General features: G+C 47.7%; 1 protein-coding gene across 3 annotated transcripts in view; it reads left to right on the top strand.

The window, feature by feature from the left end:
* The first annotated feature begins 4,430 nt into the window (after positions 1–4,430).
* FBLN1 (fibulin 1) overlaps positions 4,431–22,898 on the top strand; it is a 117,191-nt gene continuing 98,723 nt past the window's right edge. For 2 of the 3 annotated variants that reach the window (XM_077914114.1, XM_077914117.1), the window contains exons 1-2: positions 4,431–4,471; positions 6,803–7,101. In XM_077914114.1, coding sequence (XP_077770240.1) covers positions 4,446–4,471; positions 6,803–7,101 — 325 coding nt within the window. In that variant the 5' untranslated portion in view covers positions 4,431–4,445. The remainder of the gene's footprint in view (positions 4,472–6,802; positions 7,102–22,898) is intronic. The other variant, XM_077914115.1, reaches the window with a different exon arrangement.

Raw genomic sequence — 22,898 nt, 5'->3', positions numbered from 1 at the left:
GTGACCTAGCTATTCCTAGAGAAAAGAAAGCACGCATCCACAGAAAAGATTCTTACAGAGATGTTCATAGCATCTGTATTCACAGTAGCCCCAAACTGGGATCAACAACCGGGATGCCCACCAAAAAGTGATCTGGTAAACGAATACCCTACCTGTACCACTCACCAGTTACAAGAACAAACCACTAGAATGCCCCCCCCCCAAATGGTTGAATCAGAAACATGACCGGTAACATTGTACCAGACCTAAAAAGAGTACATAAATCCAATTCTATATATGTGAAGTTCTAGCATCAGCAAAACTATTCTATCAGTGTTTGCCTGGGACAGGGTGATGACCACAAAAGTCACAGGAAATTTTTTTGGAGTGAAGGAAATGTACAGGAAAAACAAAAACAAAACAAAAAAACCAAAAAGACTCTGTGCCCTCACCCGCATCAAGTAAGCAAAGGCAGGGGCCCTAACCCACCTGCTACCAGATTCCGGAGGAATGAGCGGGGCGGCTGTCGGCCGTGCCTCTGTCCACCAGCAGGTGGCATTGTGTCTTGCATGCATCCACCCTTTGCGGGCCATCTTGTTTCACTGCGTGCCTCCCGTCTCCCCAGGCAGATAGATGAGGCTGGTGCAGAGGCTGTGGGTATAACCCACTGTGACAGACACCGCGCAGGGCTGCTGCAGAGATGACTGATTCCCACGCCTCTTGCCTGGCCACAGACCAGAGAGCATGACGGGTGGAGTCGAGTGAGAGGGCCTTCTGAGCACTTTTTCCCAAAGAGGCTTCTTCCCGACCTGTGATGTGTCCACATGATGATAAGACAATGATGAAAAGAAGCCTGAGGAAGCTGAGAGAGTGCAAGACCATGAACTATGTGGACCTATGTGGCCTTCGTCTTTGCTTATCTCCTGCTCAGCGAAGGTCCAGGTGTCACCCTACATCCTTGCCCAACAGCCCCCCAGGTTCACACTGCCCCATCCTGGAACCTAGCCACCCATCTGCCAAATCCTGGCAAAGTCAGTTTTGCCCATACTGTGTCTGGTAGGTCCTCCTTCCTTCTTTTCTTTTGCCAAATGAGTGCTGAATCCAAAGCCCCAAGGGCCAATCCCCTGCTAGTACTGGTTACGGCTCCAATGTGGACATGGGTGGGAATGTGGGGAGATGGAATGCCTGTGATTTAGTGGATCTTTTCTTCTTACCAGATGTTCTAGAATGCTTTTGAAACACTTGTTTTGACAGTGCCAAAACTGACTTCAACCCTATTGTCCACAATTGTTGGGGATGGAGCATTCCAAAACCCATTGGAGAAAGAAGACATAGCTCAGGTCTTCTCTTTCACACCAGAGTGAGCTGTGAACTCGTGACCCCGTAAAGTTCCCATTGGGCCTCTTGAGCTCAACAAATGTGCCTTTGTTGACTGGATGTCCAGTGGGAACTCGCAGAGCCTGAGGACAGGACTGATCCCTCCCCAGGATGAGCGCTGGAGCCAGCCAGCCACCATTAAGTCTCTCAGCAGGGTTACTCTGTCCTTGGTTTGCTCATGTGGGAAGTGGCTCAGAAAGGTCTTTCAGCTCCAGGGTCACCTGGATCCGTAATGCGTGATGGCCAATTTTAGTTCCCAGATGAGGAATGGAAATTTAAAGGATAGCATTAACTTTTCCAAGGTGGAGCTGGACCCCAACTCCCAGGGTGCCCAGAAGGAATGGTCGGCAGAGCCCCAGGTCATGAGGATGGGTGACAGCTCTCGAAAGTGTGTCTCTAGCCTGACCTTTGGCCTGGATTCCATGCTCAGCATCAAAGGCCCACTTGATAGCTCCACTTGGGTATCTAACAGAGTTAATGCACCCAAACAGAACTCTGCCCCAAACCCGGTCCTCCAAATCTTCACCATTTCTGTCAATGGCAATCCCATTTTCCCAAATGCTCAGGTCAAAAAGTTGGGTCTCATCCCTGGGTTTTGTCTCTCACACATCCCACATCCACTCCATCAGCAAATTCTATTGACTAGATTTCCAAATATTTTCTGACCACTTCTTACTGCCTTCTCGGCCCTTTGTCCAGACTGTTCTCTCCTGGCTGACTGACTTCATTAGTCTCCTCACTGCTGTCCCAGCTTCTCCCTCCATCCACACACATTCTTTCTCAACAAAGAAGCCACAGAGACAAAGTTAAAATGCAAGTCAGGCTGTCTTTTTGCTCAAACCCTCCAGTGGCTCCCAACTTGCTGGGAGTCAAGCCAGTTGCCTTCAAGGCTCCACGTGACCCCATTCCCTGCCCCACGTCTCTCTGACCTCCTCTCCTACTGTCTCCTCCTTGCTTACTCTGCTCCGACCACCCTTGTGTCCTTGCTATTCACTGAGCCTGCCAACCTCATTCCTGCCCCAGGCCCTCTAAGCTCGGTATTCCCTCAGCTTCTAAAGCTCTTTCTCTGGATATCCACATGGCCAAATCTATCCTCTCCTTACAGGCTCAGCTCAAAAGTCACCTTCTCAGTGAGGCTCTTTCCTGACTCCCACATCCAATGACAACACCCCTCCTCCAGAGCACTCTTCCCACCCTGCTTTGCTTTTCTCCGTGGCATCCATCACCTGATAGGTATGCTTATCATCGGTCCTCACCTGCCACTAGGAGGTAAGTTCCATGAGGGAAGAGGCTCAGCTTTAATCACTTCTATTCCCAGAGCCTTGAACACCGCCTGACATGTATTTGTTGCACTAATTAATGAACTGTGTGGTGTGACTTTCACAGCCAGAGCTGGTCCACTCAGCATTCAGGCTCACTCAGGGCATGTCCCTAGAGCAAGTGGGATGAATCCACTGGGGACTCATTTATGTGATGATTGAGGAGCTGCCAGGGAAACACTCACCCAGGGGGAGAGGACAGTCCCAGCACACAGTGTGTCCTATTTATAATTGCTTTGTTGACAACAGAGAGCTGTGGCTCAGTTCCATGGGACTTCTGTTAGAGAGATAGGCAAGGGCGCCAGGGGTCCAAGGACCAGTGTACTCATGGGCATGGGGAACACCAGGGAGCATGACCCAGAGCGGTACCAGGGAGGCATCCCAAGGTGTCAAAGAGTGTGACCAGCCAGCCTTGGTGGGGGGAACATGACACCCACCTGCCGAGTAGGTGATGAGGTGGTGATGAGGCCAACCACAAGAGGTCCATAAGGTGCCAGATGTGGTAGTGGACCCTGGGCTGCAGCAATGAACAAGACACACAGGTAAGAGGGGTGGAAGTACACAAGCAAACAGACACATGGACAAGATCAACTCAAGTGGACATGAACGCCACCAAGAAAATGGCCACAAAAGCCACTTTGATTTATCCAACATTTTCCACGATGATGTGGATGGAAGCTCTACAAAAAAATACACTCCTCAGGTGGTCAGATGAGAAGGGTGAGAATCGGGACCCACACAATCCGGAGTGCAGCAAAATGGGATTTACTGGTAGCAAGTTGTCAAGATCTGGAAATCAGGTTCCCCAAACTAATTACACTGACTCACAGTGTCAGAGTCCGCAAGTCAAGGACAGCACGGCCTGTCACTCATTCATTCAACAAACTTTGAGGGGGTGCTAATAGTGCTAGATATTGTCCTAAGCAGTGAAATTAAAACAAAAGAACACATAGGCCTGTCCTTGTGGGGCTCACATTTGGGCGGGAGGACGGACAATGAATAAGATGAACAAGTAAATGTGTGAGTGAGGGTAGGGATGAGCACTAATGAGCGGAGAAAGGGGGTTAGTGAGCATGTGTTTGAGGAGGCATTCTGTACTTTTCGGTAGGGTGCCTGGTGTCACTGATGCCCTGGGAAGCAGACTGATGAGGACATTAGTGCACAGGGGTTACTCAGGCTGGGCGGTTGGGATCAGTATGTGTGGAAGGAGGGGGAGAAGACAGGATTGGGCAGGGGGAGAAGCTGAGCTGTGACAAGGCCCGACAAAGACATCAGCCAGCCCCGCATGGAGCTCGGGACATGGACGAGCCTTCAGAAACGTCTAAAATTAGACCTTTATTCTTTGTGTGGATCAACTGTTGGACAAGCCTGCCCCTGGAAGGAGACGTGGCCTTCCTCAGCTGAGGCAATTCTCGAAGGGGGCAAGAGCAGCCAGGGATCAGGTCTTCCATTCCTGAAGAGGAACCTGGGCCATGCATCCCAGTGTCCACTACGCCAGGGAAAGCTTTGGCGAGGAGGAGATGTAGAAATGAGAACCTGAGGGCATGAGGGCCAAAGCCTCTCCAGACAGAGGGGACATCAGATGCAAAGGTCCTGGGAGGGACAACGCTTGGGAGTTCTAGGAGGCTAGTGTGGCTGGAGCTGAGTCAGTGTAGGAGTGGGGGGAAAGGGAGAAGGGAGGAGCCTACAGGCCTTTGCAAGGATTTTAATGTTCCCTGGGAGTAAGACTGGTGATTTGGAGGATTTTGAGCATGGTGCAATTTGACTTGCATGTGGAGACAACTCTGGCTGCTGCGGTAAGACTGGTGTGTGGGAAGGAAACAGAGATGAAGCAGAGGACAGGAGGGGAGCCCACAGGAATTATCCAAGTGGGGGTGATGGTGGCCTGGAGCCAGATAATGCTGCAGACATGGGGAAGGTTATCTGCTTCTTTTAATTTTTTTTTTTAAGATTTTATTTATTTACCCATGAGAGACACACAGAGAAAGGCAGCGACACAAGCAGAGACCTGCTCTCCATCCTGAATTGGAGAAAAGCCTGCTTGCTTGGCTGGTCCAGGCAGGGGTCCATGCAGGATCCCGTCACTCCTGGATCCATTGACTACCAGGCAAGAATGGGCTCCGGGGCTTGCCCCACAGCTGGCAGCATCCCAGATGACTTGAGGCTCTTGGGGCCCAGTTCTCTCTCCTGGGCTGCAAGTTGGCAGGCTAAGGGGTAGGTCCTGGGGTCAGGGGTCACGGAGCTGTGTGGTCACAGAAGCATCACTGGGGAAGAGAGAGGTTTTCCTGACCTTGACTCAGTCCCGCCAGGCAAGCAAGCCCCAGAAGGGGGACAGAATTCAATCAGACTCCTGATTCCTTCCATATGGAAGCGTGCATGAGACGGGGTGGGGAGGTGTCCCCACTGACACAGGAAGGCGTCGGTGTTTGGTTAGGGGTTTCCTCGGTGCAGAATTAGCTACACTAGCCCGTTTTCTTTCTTTCTTTCTTTAAGATTTTATTTATTTATTTATTTATTTATTTATTTATTTATTTATTTATTTATTTATGAGACACACACACACACACACAGAGGCAGAGACACAGGCAGAGGGAGAAGCAGGCTCCATGCAGGGAGCCCGATGTGGGACTCGATCCCGTGTCTCCAGGATCACTCCCAGAGCTGAAGGCAGACTCTCAACTGCTGAGCCACCCAGCATCCCCATAGCCGGATTTCTTTTGCTTCTCTCCAGGGCTCCCTGAGCTATGCCTGGCTCGTCCACAATTGCACTGGGGCCCCAGAGGGTCCTGGGGGTTCCCGGGGCTGAGGCCCTCCCCCGTCAGCCTGCATACCCTGGGGGAGCTGGATGGAGACACCTGTTGTGTGACAGGACCCCTGTGAAGTCATGGGGTCCAGTGTGGAGACCTGGGGCCTGTGGGAAGACAAAGGTGCACATTGCTGTCCCTTGGATGCGGGTTCAGGCTCTGTCATTTCACGTGACTTCACACAAGTGGCTTTATCTCTGCGAGGCTCAGTTTCCCCAGCTGCAAAATGGGATCATAGCACTGACCTATCTGTCAGAGTTGCCAAGAGGAGTAAGCGGATGAATGTCCCTGGAGGCGTCATCCCACCACCTGTGGCTTATCATTGGCACACAGAAGCAGTCGGAAACTGTGGGTACGTGGGCTGCAGAGTCACATTCCTGGGGCTCAAATAGCAGCTCTGCCTCTTGCAACCCATGTGCCCTTGGAAAAATGACCTTCCAAGGCCCGTTTCCACATCTATAAAATAGAGATAATAAGCATATCATTGGCCCAGAATTGTGGGAACTAAAAGAGATGGGTCACTAAAGTGCTTGGCACATAGGATAAACGTCATCAATGTTAGCTATTATTATGTAAGGATATACTTGACTAGTGTCTCTCTCTCTCTCTCTCTCAAATAAAAATAAATAAATCTTTAAAAAAGAGGATGGGAAGGCGCCTGGGTGGCTCGGTTGGTTAAGTGTCAGACTCTTGGTTTCAGCTCAGGTCATGATCTCAGGGTCCTGGGATCGAGCCCCACACTGGGCTCCACGCTCAGGAGGGGGTCTGCTTGAGAGTCTCTCCTACTGCCCCTCCCCCAGCTCTTGCACTCGCTCTCACTCTCTCCCTAAAATAAAAATAAATCCTTAAAAATACGCTGGGGGGGATCCCTGGGTGGCGCAGCGGTTTGGTGCCTGACTTTGGCCCAGGGCGCGATCCTGGAGACCCGGGATCGAATCCCATGTCGGGCTCCCGGTGCATGGAGCCTGCTTCTCCCTCTGTCTGTGTCTCTGCCTCTCTCTCTCTGTGTGACTATCATAAATAAATAAACATTTAAAAAAAAAAATACGCTGGGGGATATCCAGGGTTCGTGAGCGAGCGCTATACCAGTAATGTATAGCGTATAATGAAAGGGCCCAAATCATTGAATATTATAGATTTTGACCAAGTCAAGGAGAAAGTTCTCCATCCAATTTCAAAACTCTGTAAACACTTTTCCATCTCTGTCTCAGAGAAGCCACCTCTCCTTTTAAGAAGCCCTTGAAACCTTTGGAAGGAAATGTCAAATGAGAAAAACTAGCTTGTCCTGACTTGTGAGGCTCAGTTGTTCCTTTTCTCGGTCAGCAGGTCCTCAGGGAGTACTGTCCGTGTGCCTGGCTGGGGACGCCAAGAGACAATGCCCAGGCCCTTGTCCCTACGGGACTCACCGTCGAGGGGCCTCCGGGTACAAGCTCAGACAGACCGGCTGAAATTTCCTGAGTGGCTGGCTGTCTTCCACGCAGAATCTCACCGAAAATGGCCATTCTGGAGGCGTGATCCAACAACCATTTCTTGGAATCGTAAATGTCTGAGGGTTGCTGCAAGACTCTCGATTATCTTGTTTTCTTCACCCATCAGAGCCAAGATTCTAATGCTACATCTGTGTGAGTATCTTTCGGTAATAAGAACCAAATGTTGTCGGTGGGAATGACTGGAAATTACACTGAGGATCAGAATGTGGGGTTTTAGATTCGCTCTTGGAAGGCAGTGCTGAGAAACAAACACACAAGACGTTTTCCCTATAAATCACCTCGGGATGTTGCAATACTCGGGTCTCCTGCCTCCTCCTGTCTCCAGGCATCCGGAAGACTGGGGTGAGGCGCCTTGGGGGAAGGTGTCCCCCAGCTGGTAGGAAATGTCCTGGAGTGCAAATAAAACCTCTAGCCCCCACTTATGCTCTGAGCTTCTTTTTCTGCTACTAGAAATCTCCACTCAGATGTCCCATAGGCACCTCAGACTCAGTGTGTCCGAACTGGATCATCATTCCCCCCAGATCTGCTCTTCTATCTGCCAATCCCACGTTGGAGAAAGGCACCCGCTGGTCCTGGTCCTGGGCAGGAGATCTAGGACTCTCTCCTGATCTGCCCCTCCACCACCCATGTCACATCCATGTCAACCAAGCGCCGGTCCCCTCTTCTCCATCCCCTTGGCTACTGTCCTGGTGTGTGTGTGTGTGGGTCCTCTTGCAGAATCTGGACCATTACATCAGCCTCCTCTTGCCCACCTCCGACAGCTTGCTCCCCGCCCCTCCAGCCGAAGGGATCTTTGGAAGAATCCAGATCCCACTTGGCTGTGGCTTTTTTCGAGACCTGAATCTTTCGATGTCTCCACTTGAATTCCACCTTCTGAGAAAAATGTAAAGAACAACAACAACAATATACTCTTATATAGAATTTAGTGTAAGGATGGAAGGGAGCTTCCAGGAATGGCCCTGAGAGCAGGACACCCCCACCCCCCTGTGAGACTGTGCCTCTTCCTCCTTCCTGTGTGCTGCATCCTAGATGATGGAATTGATGGTCTGGTGGCAGGACTCTGGCACCTACGCTGAGCGGGACCCAGGACGCGGAGATGACCCAGATGGGTGAAGGATGTATAGGTAGGAAGACTGAAAGGAAAGTTTCTAGAAAGAGGGACCAGAGGCAGGCAGAACCAGCTTGAGAAGTACCTTGAGCCCTGAGGAGGCCAAGAGGTTGGGCCGATGCCTGTGGGCTGGGGAAGCCAGTGAGCTTTAGCAAGACGGTGGATGGGCCGAGCTGAGCGGTCGACAGGTAGGCCCAGCCACAAGCTCCCCCACGGCCCCTCTCCGAACACCATGGCCTTTCACTTGGGTTTTGTGCTTTCGAATCACGAGAGGGGACAGAGACCACTCTGCCCAGGGTGATCTCTGTCCCTCACCACCTCTCACCTGGGGTGGGCTGCCGGGGTCTGGGCGAGCATCTCCCCGGTGCCTCGAGGCTTGCTCGCTGCAGCCTCCAGGAGCTCTGATGAGTAACAGATTTGTATGATTTGCTTTGTTCCTAGAAGGCAGCCAGGGAATAAATATTTGCTGGGTGAATGCATAGACCCTACCTCCCTAAGATAGCTCCCCAACCAGTCTGCCCTGAAAGGTAAAACTAGGAAGAAGAGCTCCGTGCGGGTTTTGTCAAGCAGAATCGGGACAATAGTTGAGGCTCGCTGAGTCCCTACTTCACCCTCAGCCTGGATTATCCCGTGTAATCCCGACAACAGCTCTACGCCATGCCCCCGCCCATCTGCGGGTGAGAAACTGAGGCCCTGGTCATCGACGTCGCTGGCCCACGGTTGTGCCCTCGGTTGGTAGAGCTAAGACCTGGGGGCGGGCAGGCGGAGGGCCAGGAGGACCGCAAGGGCAGCGGTGCCTCTGCGCCCACCCTATCCAAGCTCAATGTGTGGAGCACTCGCTCGCTCCCCCGCCTCCCCGTGAAGGCCTGGGCTAGCTTCCCCCACCGGGCCTGTGAGCATCCTAAGTCTGCCCTGGAGAGAGAGGTTCGCTGAGAAGATCACAGGGATGCATCCTCTGATCTGACGCCAGCCTCCTCCCCCGACAGCTCCCATTGCCCCAAGCCCTGCCCTCTGCCCCCAGCACCTCCCTTGGCCCTCAGGGAGCTGCAAACAGCTATCTGGGGGGGGGGGGGAGGCTTCACTCTCTGTTCCTCTAACGTACACAGACCCCCCCCCCTTTCCGGGGGCCCCGTCCCCCAGCAGCTCCCAGGAGCGGCCTGCGTTGCAGTCACCAATTTGTCGAACATCCACGGGATCATTCACCCGTTTCAGTGAACTCATGATCAACGACGTGTGGTTTTCCTTCGGGAAGGCAGGCGTGGGCTCCGGGCCCGGGCGGGTCACAGAACCGCGGGGGGAGCTGGAGGGGCTCCTAAGGCGCCCACTTGTAGCCGCCTCAACCGGAGCCCTGGCCTCCTCTGCGGAGCACGGCCTAATTGGTTCTGCATGGTGTTGTGATGGCCTGTGTCGAAATCAGAGCGAAGGAATTCGGGGGGAATGCTGCTGTCAGAGGCCAGGCTGACTCCCCGCGGACGCCTCCGCTCACCTGGTCCCAATTAGGGGCCTCCCGGTCGTCTGCGTGCCTCGGACCAGATCCTGTCTCTGTGGGCCCTTCGTGGGGTTGTGCTCACCGGGGGGTGCCTGGGTGGCTCAGTGGTGGAGCATCTGCCTTCAGCTCAGGGCCTGACCCCGGGGTCCTGGGATCAAGTCCCTCATTGGGCTCCCTGCAGGGGGCCTGCTTCTCCCTCTGCCTGTGTCTCTGTCTCTCTCCCTGTGTGTCTCGTGAATAAATAAATAAAATCTAAAACAAACAAACACACAGACTGAGACAAGCCCCATGGAACTGAGAATTTGAGTTGGGCTGCTATACTGGATTTTTTGAGAAGGGACGGAAACTTGCCGAGCCCTGTCTCTCCACCCGCTAGGTGCCTAGCACCCAGGTTCATGAGGCCGACGCTCCTCAGCTGGATGCTTCCAGAAGTGGCTGCCCGGCTGGATTCAAGAAAGAGCTGGACGGAAAATTTGGGAAGAAGCCGTATTTTCCTGCACGGCTCGGGCACCATTTTTGTGTTCTACAAAAATACACTTTGCTATATTTAGGCAGTGCCATTAACAGGACTCTCTCTCTCTCTCTCTCTCTCTTTCTCCTCAAGAATGTTTGTCAGTTTGTTTTTGCCATTCGATATTTTGTCCTGCCACCTGGGGAAATCATCAAGCACTTGCATTCCTGAATCAACTTTTCCTGCTGTTAGCTAATTAAAATAAACCTCTGGCCAGATCGCAACCTTCTAGCGGTGTCAGTGGAAAGTACTGGTGCATGTTTTCCCCGCCTGGGGTGGAGAGGTGTTGCTGGAGTTCCTGGCGCGGCTGCTGTGTGCCAGGCACTGTGCTGGTCACCATCTGCGCTTTTGGTCACTTGGGGCTCCTGTCCGCCGTGCGTGACGGGAGCAGCGGTCACTGTTGCACCAGGTTCTAGAGGACAAAACCAAACCCTGGGTGTCAAGCCACAGCTGCGGGGGGTGTGGGGACACTGAGATCGAATGCAGGTTTATTTGGCTCTAAGTTCTGTATTGAACACAACAGTCAGGTAGAGCTGGAGAGACAGACGCTCACGTGGGCACTCGCTCCCAAAGGTCTAAGGACCTTATTTTAACGTGGAATTCCACGGGGCATCTAACTGCTCCTGGAAGTGCCCTCCATGGAGGGGGCCCTGTCCTGGGGCTCGAGGGAGTGGCCCTCTCTCTCCCAGTGGTCCCGCACCCCACCAACACCACGGTGAGAAGTCCTCCTGGCTTCTGGCCCTCAGACCAAATGGAAAGGACAATGAAGTTGCCCTCGCTGTTCCCAGGGGCCCCGGGACTACAGTTGTCAATTAGAAGAAGCCCCCAGGTCCTACTCCCAACACAGAGCTTGGTAAGTTGGGAAAAATTGCCTGCTCCCTGGACGGGCATAGTCCTTTGCCAGCTTGCAGAGGGTGGCATCCGGGCCACCATGCACCCTCAGCCTGGCATCTGTGTGCAGTCAACAGCTTTGCACCGTGCAGTGCTGACTTCCCTGAACAAGGCAGCTGTCAATCACAAGAGCACAGCCACGTCTTCCAGAACCTGCCCTTTTTAATTTTATTTTATTGATTTTATTTATTTATTCATGAGAGACACACAGAGAGAGGCAGAGACACAGGCAGAGGGAGAAGCAGGCTCCCTGTGGGGAGCCCGATGCAGGACTCGATCCTGGGACCCTGGGATCATGCTCTGGGCTGGAGGCAGACGATCAACCACTGAGCCACCCAGGCATCCCAGGACCTGCCCTTCAGCCTCAGGGCCTGACAAATGACAACAGAGACACAAGGAAATAGGTTGTGTTGTCCTGCTCTTACAGTGTGCCAGGCACACAATCTTGTTTAGCCTGTGCCACCATCCTAGGAGGTACGTTGTGTTATTATTTCCATTTAACGGATGGGGACACCGAGGTTGTCATTGGAGAGTACAGAACCGTGGGTCCAAGGTTCTATTAAAAACACAAATCTGACTCCATGACTGTCTCTGCCCTTCTGGGCATCAGTGCAGCCAAGTGTCCTGGGGCCCCCGCACCCACACTGCCCCAGTGGCACTCAGAAAGCCCTGTCATACCTCTGAACCTTGGTATAGACCGTCTGTCCCCCAGACGATCCCTCTCCATCTGGTCTACCTGCCAAACGCCTCTTCTTCATCTTTCAATACCTATGTCAGGAGTAATGGTTTTGATCTTTTCCAAGAACAGCTCCCTCCTTCCTTCTTCTGGGCCCTGAGCTCCGGCCACACGCAGTTGTCCAGGGACGTCTTGCAGCTTCTCTGTGTTCACTGTCCTCAGTCAGTGGTGGGTCCTGAGATCCCGGGCACATCCCAGAGGAGGTGTTGCATGTGTATGTCTAGGTTCAGAGGGAAGGGCTTGGTCTGAGCTGTGAATCTGGGAGTGAGGGACAAAGAGATGGTAACTGGATCTGCAGGAGAGGAAGCATGGACTCAGGAGAGAGAGTGGGCAGGGAAGAGAGAGGATCCAAGACCCAACCCAGGTCCCACCCATGGCCAGTGGGACAGGAGAAACCCCAGGGGAGGGAGGGTCACAGAAGGGACCCCCAGGAAGGGGGTGCTGTGAGGAAGAGGGAGTGGTTCCCATGTCGAATGGCCTCCTTGTGGAGGCAGAAGCTTTTTTTCTACCTGCACTGTGCCCTTCCATGCACTGGTGCCCTTCCATGCACTAACAATGGAAACACAGAAATACCCATCCGGTTTTCCTAAAGCAGGTGTTAATTTGTTTTCGGGATATCAGGCCACTTTCTGGGAGTTAAACATGGGTGAATGTGTCCGACTGCAAGAGGCTCATGCGGTCCCCAGGGGATCTGTGGCAGCAAACAACTGTGAAGTCAGATGAAACACCCAGATGTGCTGTTCTACTTGGAAGGGGGGAGAAAAGCCGGCTGTGCTCACTGTGGCTTTGTTTGGCTTTTAAAAACACTGATTGGTCAAAGTGAGTGATGTTTTCCAGATGCTCCCATCTCCTCTAGCCTGGAGTCCGGCTGGCCAGCTGGGCCTCCGCCGTAGGCCTCTCCTTTGGTCCCCTCTCCCGGGCAGCCAGACGGCCTTCCCTGGGCCCACTGCCATCAGCCTCACTGTGGCTGTGGCTGGGACCTCGCTTCCTGCTGTAAAGGAGGGGTGGGCAGGTGGCACCCATGGGCACTTCCAGCTCTTGTGCTACGCTTGTGTGCCCCCTGGGCTGGTGCTCACCTCAGAATCAAAGGCAGGCACTCAAGGACCCCCACTGGGTTAGCAGTAGCAATGCCTTTTGATTGAAGAGTGCTTCATAATCTTTATTTTATTTTTAAAAGATTTTATTTATTTATTTATTTATTTATTTATTTATTTATTTATTTATTTATGAGAGACACAGAGAGGCAGAGACACAGGCAGAGGGAGAAGCAGGCTCCCTGCAAGGAGCCTGATATGGAACTCAATCCTGGATCCCAGGATCACACCCTGAGCCGAAGGCAGACGCTTAACCACTGAGCCACCCAGGTGTCCCCATAATCTTTTTTTTTTTTTAAGATTTTTATTTTATTATTTATTTGAGAGGGAGAAAGAGAGAGAGAGCACATGAGCAGGGAGAGAGAGAGAAGCAGACTCCCCACTGAGCAGGGAGCCGGACCTGGGGCTTAACCCCAGAACACAGGGATCATGACTTGAGCCAAAGGCTGACACCCAACTGAGCCACCCAAGTGCCCCAAAAAGTGCTTCATAATCTTCAGAGACACCACCCACAGGTCTGTCCTGAGCTGCCTGCCTGGCCCCGTCTCCCTGGGCACTGCTGGTGCTGTTCACGGTCCCGTTGCCTTGGTAAACCCACTCCTGCCAAAGTTGGTCCCATGCTTGCCTCTTCCTCTGGGCTGCTGTCCTTTGGAATTTATCACACATCAACTTCAATCGATGGATAGTTTTCTTCTTTTAGAGTTAAAAAAAAAAAAACAAAACTTTCCTAGATTCTGGTACTTGAAGAAATTGGTGAGACACCTATGTTAAAATTTCTTTTTAACCTTTTCTTTTGAAATAGTCATAGAGTCACAGGAAGTTGCAAAAATAGCACAGAGGCTTTTCTGCTTCTGGGAAGATGGAGTAGATATGCTTTTCCTTATTCCTCCCACTAAGTACTAAAAGTAATGTTCAGTTAAAAACTGAACATTTTATACAAGATGATTCTAAATGATGGAAAGAAGCAGGAAAGCCGACAAGGGGCCTCAAGACCCAAGAAACAACACGGGTGGCGAGTTCCTGCGTTCTCTTTTGCCGTATCCTAGACTTGGAGCCGAGGAAGCTGCCATCTGGAAATGCCAGCAGGCACAGGCAACCAGAAGCCCAACAAAAGCCTGTTCTCTCTAGCCAAAGGACCGAGAAGAGGCAGCCCAGCAAGACAGAAAACTTTTAGACAAAAACTGCCCTATTTTAGCTAAGCGCACAGAAGAAAACATGGCCTTGTGCACACACCCACCCCAGGCTGCAATGAGGGGCCTCAACATCCCCACTGGGCTGGTGTCAGAGATGGCCAAGTGGGGAGCCAGGACTGCCATCCCTGCCAGCTGGTAACGAGGCCCCTCTCCTGTGGTGTCAGTCTCAACGTCTACCCCACCTCGGCAGGGCCAAAAGCATTTTTCCTCCTCCCCATGTGGCTTTTGTCAGAGGAGGCCAAGTAGAGTTAGGACCTTCACCATGTCCCAATAGTAACAGGTCACCCTCCCCTTACCCCAACCTGGGCTCCAGGTGCAGAGAGGTAACAAAGCCTCTCTATCCGTCCCAGCCAGGGAGATTTCAGGGGAGGCTCAACAGGGAGCCAGAACGCCTACCCAACCCCCCAGAGGGGATGGGAAGCCTCCACCTTGGGTGTCAATGAAGGCTGAGTGGAAAACGAGGATGTCTATCTCCACCTGGCAATAATGAGGCAGGGCCCCTGCTTCCCCGGCCAGAATGGTATGAGAGAAAGCCAGCTGAAACAGAAGGTTTAAATAAGACCCAGAATTGCATACGTAATATGAGAATGCCCAGGTTTCACTTGAAAATCACCCATCATACCAAGAACCAGAAAGATCTCAAACAGAATGAAAAAAGACAATAAATAGATACCAACCAGGGGCACCTGGGTGGCTCAGTGGTTGGGCATCTGCCTTTGGGTCAGGGCGTGATCCTGGAGTCCTGGGATTGAGTCTTGCATCAGGTTCCCCACGGGGAGCCTGCCTCTCCCTCTGCCTATGTCTCTGCCTCTCTTTCTGTGTCTCTCATGAATAAATAAATAAAATGTTTTTAAAAAATAGATATCAACCCTGAGATGGCAGAGGTGTTACGTTATCTGGCTAAGATTGCAAAGCACCTATTGATAAAAATGCTTCAGCAAGCAATTATGAGTATGCTCAAGGCAAATGAAAAATAGTAAGTCTCAGCAAAGAAATAGGAGATAGATGAAGGAAAGAATCTGTGAGGTCCAAATCATCTGATTTGGACAACTGAGGGAGAACAGATTGGAGGGGGGCGGGAATGAACAGAGCCCCAGTGATCCATGGGATTATAACAAAGATCAAATACTGTTACATAAGAGTCTTGGAAGGGGAAGAGAAAGAGGGTGGGGTAGAAATAATAACTGAAAAGTTCCCAAATTTGGCAAGAAACATAAACTATAGCTTCAAGAAGGTGAGCGAATTCCAAATATGATAAATTTAAAGAAATACACACCAAGACACATCATAGTCAAAATTCTGAAAAGTAAAGACAAAGACAAAATTCTTGAAAGCAGCAGGAGGAAAAGGACATTCTACCTATAGGGGAAACCATTCCAACAACAGCAGACTCCTCATCAGAAATCACAAAGGCCAGAAGAAAGTGACATGATATTTAACAGGACCGAAAGGAAAAATTCAGAATTCTGTACACAGGGAACGTATTCTTGAAATGAAAGAGAAACCAAGACATTATCAGACGAAGAAAAACTAAGAGGAATTTTTCTCAGCCAACCTGTCCTAAAATAATTGCTAAAGGAAGTTTTCTAAACCGAAAGGAAACAAGAAAATGAAGAACCTTCTAACACCGGGAAAGCAAGCAAAGGGATGGGAAAATACGATGAGTGTTCCTTCTCCTCTTGAGTTTTCTAAATTATGTTTGACACTGAAGCAAAAACTGGCTAATGTGGTTTCAAATATATGTAGAGGGAATATTTAAAACAACTATGAATGAGAGAGAGAGTAAAGGAACCTGAAGGAAGGTACAATTTCTACACTTCATTCTGATCAAAGTGAAGTGATACCAATATAGATTGTGATGAGCTATGTATATATGATGTAATACCTAAAGCAACTACAGAAACAGTTATACAAAGCAATATATTAAAAAACATGATAAACAAATGAAAATGTAACCAAAAAAATATTCAAGTAACTCACAGGATGATGGGGGGAAACAGAGAAATGAAAAAAAATAGAACAAATATAAAAGAAAAACAAAAGGGAGACATAAGCCCTAATATGTCAGTAATTAGATTAAATGTAAATGGTCATTTACCATGTGAAGACCACTAATGGACAGAAATAGGCAATTAAAAGATGAGAGTAGCAGAGTGGATTAAAAAAATTTTTTTTAATTTTATTATTTGAGAGAGAGAGAGATTGCGGGGAGTGGGGAGCAGAGGTTGAAGGACAAGTTGAGGGAAAGAATCCCAATCAGACTCCACACTGATCTCAGAGCCCAAAGCAGGGCTCAATGCAGGGCTCAATCTCACTACCCCAAGTCCACAACTCCAGCCAAAATCAAGAGTCAGAGGGTCACCCAGGCACCTCAGCATAATGGATTTTTTTAAATGACCTAACTATATGCTGTCCACAAGAAACTCACAATGGTAAAGGCAGGTTAGAATCAAAAGGGTAGAGAAAGATCCTGTAAATATTAATCAAGGAAAGCAGATGGCTGTATTTTTTTTAAAGATTTTATTTATTCACGATAGACATAGAGAGAGAGAGGCAGAGACACAGGCAAAGGGAGAAGCAGGCTCCATGCAGGGACCCCAATGCGGGACTTGATCCCAGGACCTCAGGATCGCTCCCTGGGCCAAAGGCAGGTGCCAAACCACTGAGCCACCCAGGGATCCTCCAGATGGCTGTATTAATAATATCAGATGAAGTAGATTTCAGAGCAAAGCAAATTACTGGAGATAGAGATTGTATGATGATAAAAGGACAGATCCAACAACAAGAGACACCAATTCTGAATGTGCAATAACAGATGTGCAAAATATGTGAAAGAAAAATGGATAAGATTGAGAAAAGAAATAGATAAATCTACATTTATATATTTGGGGACTTCAACATGCCTTCTTAATGATTGATAGAATAGCCAGACAAAATATCAACAGAGATACAGAACTCAATGACACAACTGACCAACAGGAGCTAAACAACATTTATAGAACAGCCTACCCAGCAATAGCAGGACACACATTCTTTTAATTGCCAGGAAACATGCAACAAGACAGACCATATATCCTGGGCCATAACACAGACCTCAAAAAAATTAAAAGAATTGAAGCCATACGGTGTGTTCTCTAATCACAATGGAAGCCAACTGGAAACCAATGACCAAAAGCTAAAAGGAAAATCTCCAGACACTTGGAAAGGAAACAACATGCTACTAAATTATCCATAGGTCAAAAAGGAAGTCTCAAGGGAAGTAAAAAAAAATACATTGAGCTGAATTGAAATAAAAATATATCAAAATGTGAGAGAAACAGCTAAAGCAGTGCCGAGAGGGAAATTTATAGCACTATATGCATATGTTAGTAAAGAGGAATAACCTTGAATCAATAATCTAGGATTCCACCTCAAGAATCTATAAGAGGAAGAGAAAAAATAAACCCAAAGAAAGCAGACGTAAGGAAATAATAAAGATCAGAAATCAGAAGACAGAAGAAAAAAATTCAAGCAGAGAAAAATCTATAAAACAAAGAGTTGGTTCTTTGAGAAAATAAAATAACTCAGTAAAACTGAAAAATTACAGAGAATATACAAGTTGCCAACATCTGGAATGTAATAGAGACTATCACTCCAGAACCTGCTTTTAAGGGTTAATAAGGGAAATATATGAACAACTGCACACAAGTAAATTTGACACATTAGATGAAAGGGGCCATCTTCTCCAAAAACACATACTAATCACAAATCCTCAATATGAAACAGATCATTTGGACAGCCCTATAACTATTAAGAAAAATGAATTCATTGTTTTAAAATTCGTAAAAAAAAAAAAAAAAAGAAAGAAAGAAAGAACTTTCCAGACCCAGATAGTTTTACTGAAAAATACTACCAAATGTTTAAAGAAGAATTAATGGGACGCCTGGGTGGCTCAGTGGTTGAGCATCTGCCTTTGGCTCAGGGAGTGACCCAGGGATCCTGGGATTGAGTCCCACATCGGGTTCCCTGCAGGGAGCCTGCTTCTCCCTCTGCCTGTGTCTCTGCCTCTCTCTCTGTGTCTCTCATGAATATATAAATAAAATCTTTACAAAAAAAAAAAAAGAGGAAGAAGAATTAACATTAATTCTACACAGTCTCTTCCAGGAAATAGAAGGAGGAACACCTCAAATTTGCTTTTTTGAAGTTAGTATTATACTGATATCAAAACAAGGTAAAGGACAATAAAAAAAAAGAAACAAAATAATTATGGACCAAATATCCTTCATGAATTTAGATACAAACATCCCTAACGAAATATCCCTAAGTAAGTAGAATTTAGCAATATAAAAAGAATTATACACCATGACACATGGGATTTATAACACATGGAGTTTATTTCAGAAATGAAATCTAGTTCAATATTTCAGAATTAATCAATGCACAAACTAATGAGCTAAAGAAGAAAAATAATATGATCATATCAACTGATGCTGAAAAAGCATATGACAAAATTCAACCCCATTCATGAAAGAACTCTCAGAAAAAAGAAATAGAGAGGGGTTTCCTCAACTTGATGAAGAGCATCTACAAAAACCCTGCAGCTAACCTCAAACTTAATGGTACCAGACTGAATGCTTCCCCCCTAAAGTCGGGAACAAGGCAAGGTCTGTTCTTACCATTCTCACTCACCATGATATTGGAAGTTCTAGCCAGTATATTAAAGCAAGAAAAGGAATAAAGAACATTACAGATTGGAAAAGAAGAAATAATACTGTCCCTATTCACAAATGGCATAATTTGCAAGAAAAATTCCAAGAAATCTGCAAAAAAAAAAAAAAAAACAAAAAACAAAAACCCTAGCACTAATAAGTGAGTTCAGCAGTATCTCAGAATACAAGATAAATACACAGAAATCTATTTTTCCTGTGTACTAGCAATGAATATGTGAACGCCAAAACTAAAAATATAGTATCATTTATAACCACTCAAAAATATGGAATACATAGGTATACACCTAGTAGAACATATACAGGATGAAATTTATATAATGCTGATGAAATAAATTACATAAGAGTTAAGTAAATGTAGAGACATACCTTGTTCATGGGTTGGAAGACACAACACAGTAATGATGTCAATTCTCTCCAAATGGACATACATGTTTAATGCAATTCCTTTTAAAACCCCAACAAGATATAGACAATTTATAGATACAGACAAGATTGTTGCAAAATCTATAGGGAAAAATAAAGAAACTCGAATAGAGAAAACAGTTTTGAAAGGGAAGAATAAAGTGAGGGAGAATCCACATACCCAGTTTGAAGACTTATTCTACAGTTAAAGCAATTGAAACTATTTTATCAACAGAGGAAAAGACACATAGATCAACAGAACAGAATAAAGAGCCTAGAAATAGACCCATTCGATTATGTCCAACTGACTTTTGGTAAAGGCATAAAAGTAATCCCATAGAGGAGAGATAGCCTTTTCTACAAACGATGCTGAAGCAACTGGACATCCATCAGCAAATTATTTTTTTAACATTTTATTCTTTTATTCATGAGAGACACAGAGAGAGAGAAGCAAAGACATAGGCAGAGAGAGAAGCAGGCTCCATGCAGGGAGCCCAATGTGGGACTCGATCCTGGATCCTGGGATCACGCCCTAAGCCAAAGGCAAATGCTCAACCACTGAGCCACCCAGATGTCCATCTCTCAGCAAACAAACAAACAAACAAACAAACATCAACCTAGGTTTCCCATCCATTAAAAAATTAACTCAAAATGGACCACAAACTTATGTGTGAAACGTAAAACTTTAAAATTTTTTTCCCGAAATTTTTCTTTAAATTCTAGTTAGGTAACACATAGGGTACTGTTGGTTTCAGGACTGGAATTAAAGTGTAAAACTGGGCAGCCCGGGTGGCTCAGCGGTTTAGAGCCACCTTTGGCCCAGGTTGTGACCCTGGAGACCCAGGATCGAGTCCCGCATCCGGCTCCCTGCATTGAGCCTGCTTCTCCCTCTGCCTGTGTCTCTCCCTCTCTCTCTCTCTCTCTCTCTCTCTCTCTCTCTGTGTGTGTCTCTCATGAATAAATAAATGAAATCTTTAAAAAATAAATAAAGTGTAAAACTTTTAGAAAAATGCATGGGAGAAAAATCTTTGTGATCTGGGACTAGGCAAAGAGTTCTCAGAAGTGACATCCACAGCGTTATTCAGTAAAGGGGACGTTCATAAATTTGACTCATTAAAATGTAAAAGTTTTGCTCTGTGAAACATCCTGTTAAAAAGATAAGAAGACAAGCTACAGACTAGGAAGAAATATTTGCAAACCACATATCCAACAAGGACTAGTATATAGAAGATATCAGGAAATCTCCAAAACCAAACCAAAACAAAACCACCTCAACAATGAACAAACTCCAAACAATTCAATTAGAAAATGAAGAAACATTTCATCAAAGAAAATATACATAAAACAACTAGGCATATGAAAAGATGGTCGATATCCTTAGTCATCAGAAAAACACAGATGAAAACCATAGTGAGATGGTTCAGTATGCAGCTATGAAAATGACTAAAAAAACAACAAAAATAGTGACAACACCAACTGCTGGTGAGGATGTGCAGAAACTGCATACTTGTACATGGCTAATGGGAACGTAAAATGATATCACCAGTCTGGAAAATCATTTGGCATTTTGTTTAAAAATTAAATATTCAACTACCATATGCACTCCCGCAAGCAATTGTCTTCCTGGGTATTTATCCCAGAGTAATGAAGATTTACGTTCACACAAACTCTGGTACCCCAATGTTTGTAGCACCTTTACTCTTAGTGGCCCAAACTGGAATAACCTGGATGACCTTGTGCATTCACTGAGCATGTCAATCTGTATGGAGGACCTTTAACAGATTGAGGGGCTCCTTTCCATCCTGAGTTTGCTGAAACTTTTTATCATGAATAGACATTGAATTTGTGAAATGCTTTGTGTGTGTGTGTGTGTGTGTATACATATATATATGAACAATTATATAATTTATGTCATTTGGTGAATTATACTGATTAGTTTTTAGATGTTAAACATACACTGCATTTCCATGATAACTCCAACTTGGTCATGATGTATTGTCCTTCTTTTTTTTTATTTTTTTATTTAGAAGGACGGAGGGGCAGAGGGAGAGAGAGAATCCTAAGGAGGCTCCATACCCTCAGGGTAGAGCCCCAGGTGGGGCTTCTTCTTTTATAATGTCTTCATTTAAGTAAATTTTTTTTTTTATCATTTAAGTAATCTTGACATCCATTGTGGGGCTTGAACTCACAATCCCAAGATCAGAAGTGGACTGCTCCACCCACTGAGCCATCAGGCGCCCCGATGTGTTACCCTTTTGATACCCTGCTGGATGTGATTTGACATATCTTGTGAAGGATTATTTATGTCTGTATTCATGGGATGCCCAGCTGCAATTTCCTTTTCTTCTATGATTCTTGTCTGGTTTCAGCAAGAGAGTGATGTTGGCCTTTTAAAACGGGTTGAGAAGTATTCCCCTCTCTGTTTTCGGAGTTTGTGAGCAATTGGTGTCATTTTTATCTCAAATGTTTTGTTAATCTTTGAATCTCCCCTCTAACCATCGGTCCCTCTACCGATACGGTACGTACTCAGCACATGCAGAATGAATGAATTTTGCTTCTGGATCAATGGTTACAAATTGGAATGGCTTCCAGTCTGCACCAGTGAGATCAACAGGTGGAGCAGCCGAGTCTGTAATAGGGAGTGGTGGGGTCTGTGGCTAGAAAGCAAAGCATTCGAGTTCAAACTTTTAATTTTATATGCTTTTAAAATATTTCATTTATTCATTTGAGAGAGAGAGAGAGAACAAGCAGGGGCGGGGAGAGGGAGAAACAAGCTCCTCACCAAGCAGGGAGCCCAACGTGGGGCTTGATCCCAGGACCCCGGGATCACGACCTGACCTGAAAGCAGACGCTTCCCCAACTGAGCCACCCGGGAGCTCCACCCCAAATTCAAACTTTTAAAGAAAACTTCTTTGTGGATCTTGGCTGCAGACCTTTGGTTTGCAACCCCTATAAGCAATTCTAGTTCCAGTTTTGCTAAGACTTGGAGACGAGAAGAGAGAGCGCTTTGCGAACCCTGAGTCATACTCAGAAATTAAAAATGTGTACACATGGCTCTGTCTATTGCCTTCTTTGCACTGTCTCACCCTGTTTCTCTGCCTCACTCCTCTCTCTCTCTTAGGGCCCTGAGATCACAAAGTTCCAATAAAGCATTAGCATGTTTTAAACCAAAAGAGAGGGACATCCTGGCTTCATGCAGCCGCTGCCCAGCAAAGGTGTAGCTACTTGTCCCAAGGTTCGGGCGGCTGGGTAACACCTGCTCCCGTTCTCTCCGATACAGGTCCCGGTAGGAGTCCCGCTGGCAACACGCGGTGTTTGGGCCGCATTTTGTGGCTAGCGGGCCAGGCGTGTGCAGGAGCTGGAGTTCTGGGTTGTCCTGATGCCTCCGTTCCACACCCCCAAGTGTTTGGGGGAGCAGATCCACTGAGGGGCGTTCACAGAACTTGGGGTCATTGGTCCAAGACTGCTGGGGCCCCTCTCCCCCTCTCTCCATCTTCTTCTGAGTTTCACTCCTGGAAAGAGTCAATCAGCAAACCCTTAGTGTGTGTCTGTCTGTCCATGGGGATCCCATGTGCTGGGTGCTCAGGGATGAGCCAGACACAGCCCTGCTCTCTCTCTCTCTTTTTATTATTTTATTTTTGTTCACGAGAGACACACAGAGAGAGGCAGAGACACAGGCAGAGGAAGAAGCAGGCTCCATGCAGGGAGCCCCATGCGGGGCCCCATCCAGGACCCCAGGATCACGCCCTGGGCCAAAGGCAGGGGCTAAACCACTGAGCCACCCTGTGTCCCCACA

This window comes from Canis aureus, chromosome 11, assembly GCF_053574225.1.
Source record: "Canis aureus isolate CA01 chromosome 11, VMU_Caureus_v.1.0, whole genome shotgun sequence".
Taxonomy (NCBI): domain Eukaryota; kingdom Metazoa; phylum Chordata; class Mammalia; order Carnivora; family Canidae; genus Canis; species Canis aureus.
The sequence above is the reverse complement of the archived record's forward strand: the minus strand, read 5'-3'. Positions and strand labels throughout refer to the sequence as shown.